This window comes from Pseudophryne corroboree, chromosome 3 (genome assembly GCF_028390025.1).
Source record: "Pseudophryne corroboree isolate aPseCor3 chromosome 3, aPseCor3.hap2, whole genome shotgun sequence".
NCBI classification, from domain to species: Eukaryota; Metazoa; Chordata; class Amphibia; order Anura; family Myobatrachidae; genus Pseudophryne; species Pseudophryne corroboree.
In genome coordinates this window covers 271706192-271712851 of record NC_086446.1, presented here as the reverse complement: position 1 = coordinate 271712851, position 6660 = coordinate 271706192, and the positions used below count along the sequence as shown (strand labels likewise).

General features: G+C 43.5%; 1 protein-coding gene across 4 annotated transcripts in view; it reads right to left on the bottom strand.

The window, feature by feature from the left end:
• Positions 1 to 983: 983 nt before the first annotated feature.
• The window catches only part of C3H20orf96 (chromosome 3 C20orf96 homolog), a 233174-nt gene continuing 227497 nt past the window's right edge, over positions 984 to 6660 (bottom strand). For all 4 annotated transcript variants that reach the window (XM_063959091.1, XM_063959089.1, XM_063959090.1 and 1 more), the window contains exon 10: positions 984 to 1873. In XM_063959091.1, the coding sequence (XP_063815161.1) occupies positions 1813 to 1873 (61 nt within the window). In that variant the 3' untranslated portion in view covers positions 984 to 1812. The remainder of the gene's footprint in view (positions 1874 to 6660) is intronic.

Genomic DNA, 6660 nt, shown 5'->3' with positions numbered 1-6660 from the left:
CCCGCCCGTTTGGGAGCTTTGGTATAATCCCCATGGTCCTGACGGAGTCCCCAGCATCCACTAGGACGTTAGAGAAAATAAGATTTTACTTACCGATAAATCTATTTCTCGTAGTCCGTAGTGGATGCTGGGCGCCCATCCCAAGTGCGGATTGTCTGCAATACTTGTACATAGTTATTGTTACAAAAAAATCGGGTTGTTATTGTTGTGAGCCGTCTGTTCAGAGGCTCCTACGTTGTCATACTGTTAACTGGGTTCAGATCACAAGTTGTACGGTGTGATTGGTGTGGCTGGTATGAGTCTTACCCGGGATTCAAAATCCTTCCTTATTGTGTACGCTCGTCCGGGCACAGTATCCTAACTGAGGCTTGGAGGAGGGTCATAGGGGGGAGGAGCCAGTGCACACCACCTGATCCTAAAGCTTTATTTTTGTGCCCTGTCTCCTGCGGAGCCGCTAATCCCCATGGTCCTGACGGAGTCCCCAGCATCCACTACGGACTACGAGAAATAGATTTATCGGTAAGTAAAATCTTATTTTTACACTGTCCCTCTTCGGCAAAATAACTCTAAATTAGAGATGAGTGGGTTCAGATTTACTCGGCTCTTTGCGCCTGAAGTATCGCCATTTCTTATATTCTGGATTTTTCTTATTGGCTATCCAAAACACGTGACGTCCGATAAGTAGATTTGGGTAAATCTGAGTAAATCTGAGTAAAACCGAACCCGCTCATCTCTACTCTAAATACATGTTGCAGGTGTATGCTATGCTATCTGGGCGCGATATTAGCACCATGCTAAATGGGCGAAGCAAGTCAAGACAAATAATGTACGTTAATGACACATTCTTGCATCACCCCCTTTGTTTGAAAAATGACAGGAGCTGATTGGTTGGTACTTTATCTCTCTCCAAGCTTTGATTAAACACTTACTTTTAAAACAAAATATGATACATCACATTCACACATTTATTTTAAAAGTCCATATTATGTAGGAAAGAAAAGACTTTATTTAATGTTGTATTAAACTTTTTTCACAATCACAACCTTTATAAATGTGCTGTTTTGGTGTCATTACAGCATGTTTTGTTTCAATGCATTTCCTTATGTAGAAGCTACTTAGCTTCCTGGAAATGTGCGTTTTCCTTTTTTCTAAAAACATGTTATTTGTGTCCTATGAGTAATATAACAATATATTTTCCAGTTGAAAGTTCGCGCTTATCCTAAATGACATGATAAATCAGCACAAAAATACATGCTGTAACATACATGTAAGTAAAAGCTTTTATACCCTGAGTCAGGACAGTTGGTCTCTGTCACCCTGTTAAATATACAAACAATATACAACTACTATCCACAGGCAGCCATTTTAGGCTCTGAAAATGTCCCTGTAGTGGCCTGTCATTTTATGGAGTGTGACCATTTTACCACTGATAAAATGCCTATCGAGATCCAGAAAAAGCTGCAGATATGATAATAAATATTACTTTTATCAGTTTTGTATAAAGTGCTTTGTATTTTAGGTGTTACAGTTCAGAAAATGTAGCAAATATTGTTTTTTATATTTTCACTATATCAGTGAATACATTTCTCTCTCTCTCTATATATATATGTATTTACAGTATGTGTTTATTTTTTTTGTTCCTGTGTGGAACACACAGCCTTCTCATGTGCTACTCTTACATACTGTACATCAGCTAGGACCCTAAGATAAATACAGACAGACAAAATGAAAAGCAGCAGTTTCATGGTCACTTCAGGATATGCTGTAATTAAAGGAACGTAGAAGTGGTGCCAGGCATCCACGCACCTGGCACTAAATAGGCATTTCCTGGTTGAGAGGAATATTGAGGATTACATCTTCATCAGGAGTACATCTGGAGGTGGGACAGAGGTTCTCAGTCAGTACAGACACCATACAAATACACATTACTACAGTAATAAAGAAATAGGAACAATGGCCCTCATTCCGAGTTGATCGGTCGCAAGGCGAATTTAGCAGAGTTACACACGCTAAGCCGCCGCCTACTGGGAGTGAATCTTAGCTTCTTAAAATTGCGACCGATGTATTCGCAATATTGCGATTACTAACTACTTAGCAGTTTCAGAGTAGCTCCAGACTTACTCTGCCTGTGCGATCAGTTCATTGCTTGTCGTTCCTGGTTGACGTCACAAACACACCCAGCGTTCGCCCAGGCACTCCCACCGTTTCCCCGGCCACTCCTGCGTTTTTTCCGGAAACGGTAGCGTTTTCAGCCACACGCCCCTGAAACGCCGTGTTTCCGCCCAGTAACACCCATTTCCTGTCAATCACATTACGATCGCCGGAGCGAAGAAAAAGCCGTGAGTAAAAATACTTTCTTCATAGTAAAGTTACTTGGCGCAGTCGCAGTGCGAACTTTGCGCATGCGTACTAAGCGGATTTTCACTGCGATGCGATGAAAAAGAACGAGCGAACAACTCGGAATGAGGGCCACTGTTCGTCAAGATTACCAGTAATTACAGGAAAAAAATGAAATTGCTGGATATAGAGGTTATGTTAAGACTAACCCTAGTGCCCCCCCGACCCCACCCCCACTCCGTAGCCTAACTCTAACTCACCCCCCTAGTGCCGGGTTGGGGAACCTTCGGCCCTCCACCTGTTGTTGAACTACACATCCCAGCATGCCCTGCAAGAGTTTTAGCATGGTCAAATAGTAAACCTGTAGCAAGGCATGCTGGTATATGTAGTTCAACAACAGCTAGAGGGCCAAAGGTTCCCCACACCTGCCCTAGTGCCTAACCCTCTTCCATACCACAGCCTGGGGCAGATGTATTAACCTGGAGAAGGCATAAGGAAGTGATAAACCGGTGTTATGTGCAAGGTGATAAAGGCACCAGCCAATCAGATCCTAACTGTTAATTTACATATTGGAGGTGATTGGCTGGTGCCTTTATCACCTTGCACATATCACTGGTTTATCACTTCCTTATGCCTTTTCCAGGTTAATACATCTGCCCCCCTATTCCTAATGTTGATATTCTGAAAATGTCTATGTTATGAATGTCAACATTGTTATTGTCAACTTATTTACTACATCACTGAATAAGGGTTTATTGGTAATGGGCCTAATTCATGTTTGTACACAAATGCAATTGCAACTGCAGAATCTCTAGGCTGTGGAACTGATATTGGGGCAGATGTATTAACCTGGAGAAGGCATAAGGAAGTGATAAACCAGTGATAAGTGCAAGGTGATAAACGCACCAGCCAATCAACTCCAATATGCAAATTGACAGTTAGGAGTTGATTGGCAGGTGCATTTATCACCTTGCACATATCACTGGTTTATCACTACCTTATACCTTCTCCAAGTTAATACATCTGCCCTAATGTTAGAAAGTAATGCTGCCGTCCAGGAATGAAAAGAGACGCCCACTGTAGCCATCACAAACTGAATCACAATAGTGTACACATTAGCGAACTATTCGCAAGTATGGAAAACATCAAAGCTAAGGGTTGGTCTGTGTTTACGCAGACTGGCCATAGCTGTAGCGTCTCAGACGCCATGTATTTGCAGAAGATACGCGCTCCATAAACGGCCATGACACGCGTGTATTTTCCCAACCACTCCCCTTAAACACCTCCAAATGGCCTCAATCACTCTGCGACAAAGTTCTCAGCGCGAGTGAGATCGTAGCGGCACCCTCACACACGCGCACTGCGATTGCAGCACATGCACAGTTTACTGATAATCGCTCTGTTGCATGATGATCTGCTATTGCGTACAAACATGAATTAGGCCCAATGTTAGAGAGTAAGATGCTGAGGAAGGTTAGACCATCACTAGTTGTCCATGACTGAAGGGTTATTGGTAAAATGAAGACAGTTTAGACCCTGCTAGCATTCACAATGTATTGCTATCTGTTTCTAGAATTCTTCCATGGATAACTTTTGTTGCCCCTAAACCTCGTGACAAAACTTTCATGACCACACTCTTCCAAATATTCTGGCCAAGCAGGAGTAACTACAACGGGATTATTGATGGTCGTCTCTTGCTAAGAATGTTATGCAATATGTTGCAGCTTGCGAAAAGTACTCCCTGATCAAAAGTCCATGTCAGTCTCTCTCTGGAACTTTTTCACCTCTGACGATTCCAAACCCTCAACTCATTTCACTAGGAATTTCAACACAGACCTTCCAAAGTTCGGGAAATTTGATACCATCATAGCATCTGGGTTATAATAGACTGACTTTCTAAAATGTCTCACTTTGCTCCTCTGGTTGGCCTCCCCTCAGCTCCAACTTTTGCAAAACTGGTTGTAAGAGAAATCTTAAGGGGGGTACACACAGAGCGATAATCTAAGCAATTGACTAGATTGCTTAGATTTTCAGCAAGATCGCTCCGTGTGTAGCCCTAACAGCGATAGCGATGCGCAGCCCCGCGCATCGCTATCGCTGCTGCTAGATTGGCCTGCATGCAGGCCAATCTAGCGGGTCGCTCACTTCACCCGCTGGGTGAAGTGGGCGCCCCCCCCCCCCCCGTCTCCCCCCGCACGCTAAGCACAGATCGCGCTGTGCTGAGCGCCGGGAGAGATGTGTGCTGAGCGGTTCGCTCAGCACACATCTCTCCAGCATCGGGCCGTGTGTACTGGGCTTTACAGTTTAATCGCTGCTCCAAGGAGATTGTCTCAGACTGTGAGGTTCAATTCATAGCCAAATTTTGGAGAGGCCTATGTAAACGTCTTCAGATTTGGTTTAACGTTTCCTCGGCGTACCACCCTCAACCCAATAGGGCTACAGAAAGAGTCAATAAATATCTTGAATCTTTTCTTTGGACATTAATCATTTCCACTTCTCCTCTGGATTAACTCCTTTCTTCACAGTGTATGTGCAACATCCTAATTTGTCCTACCTTCCTTCACTCACTCCAACTGAAGTTCCAGCAGCATATACTGAACTCACAAAATATAGCTAAAAGTCAAAGAGAACCTCAAAACAACTTTTCCACATTATAAATTCTTTACTGACAAGCTACAACATATGTCTCCAAATTTAAAGGTAGGAGTGTGGCTTTGAACCAATAATCTTTGCCTATGGGTATCTACTATGAAATTGTCTCCAAAGTTTTTAATCCATCGGCTTTCAAATTAGATCTACCGTAGGTACTCGAGTATAAGTCGACCCGAATATAAGCCGAGGCACCTAATTTTATCACAAAAAACTGGAAAAACTTATTGACTCGAGTATAAGCCTAGGGTGGGAAATGCTGTCCATACACGCTGGGCATAATCGCCCAGTGTGTATGGACCTTTACTCTGCAAACCCTGCAGCTGAGGGTTATTTACATCTAGTATTTTATGCACTTTATTATGTTCATCTTCTTCTTTTTTTTTTTTTTTACTATACTTTACTTTTATACATTCAGCTGAGACCCCAGGCTTCCACTACAGTGGAAGCACATTCATTGGAAGCAGCAGCACCCAGCAGTTATGCTGCTCTGGATAACAGTGACCCCACTGTCAGGATGTGCGCATTGCAACTAGTGAGGGCATCTCTGCTTCTCATCAGCACCCATCGCCGCTAACTGGCGCATGGTCCACGGGGGGGAGGGGGGGGTTTGGCGGGTTTGCGGTCGCCGCTCACCTAGCTCACCCGGAAGCAGACAGAGCAAATGGCTCCACAGGGGAGGGGAGGGCAGGGGTTTGCAGGCGCCGCTCACCCGGAAGCTTTCAGAGCAGAGCAGGTCACCAGCGCAGTGGAATCAGACAATGCAGCGTACCCCGGAGATATCTCACACTGCTGCCGCCGGCCACCTCAAGCAGGTACTTTTCATTGTGGTCCTGGAGCATCACTCGAGTATAAGCCGAGGGGGGGGCTTTTTCAGCACAAAAAATGTGCTAAAAAACTCGGCTTATACTCGAGTATATACGGTACCTCCTTCTCTGTGTATCCAATACATTCCATGTTTCTCTATTGAAACATCTTATCATCAACTAATCTTCCGCTCCTCATGTGAAGAATCAAATTTTTCCTGAAGTGAATGCTGAAGAACTAGAAGTACAACAAATTCTAGACTCCAGGATCTTTTGTGGCAACCTTCAATTCCTCATTGACTGGAAGGGCTATGGGCCCGAAGAACAATTTTGGTTTAATGCATTCAATGTAAATGCACCTTGTCTTTTAAAAGCTTTCATCAGAGGTTTGTTTTTTTTTTTAATCAAATGGATTTTATTGAATTTTCAAATAGCAAAACAGTCAAGACATAGACACACGTAAGTACATAAAAATAAGACACAAAACAAAAAATCATATGCATATTTTGTGGTACAATTAGCAGCTTCGGCAGAATTTTTATATCAGTTGGCAGCAAGGAGATGGGACAGTACGAGTCCGGTGAGAGCGGACCCTTACCCGCCGTTGGAATCAGCACCACCAAAGCTTCCGTCACAGACGGGGGAGAGATCCCAGCTCCAACAAAGAATTAAAAGATAGTAAAAGTTTGGGGGCATAAAAATCTATATGGATCTTGTATAATTCAACAGTGAGACCATCCACACCCGGGGCTTTATTATTAGGGAAAGAGTTAATGGAAGTTTCTACCTCGTCCAGCGTGAAAGAAGCCTCCAAAGCCTGTATGGAGTCAGAGCATAACACTAGTAGTATAATAGTATCTAGATACGC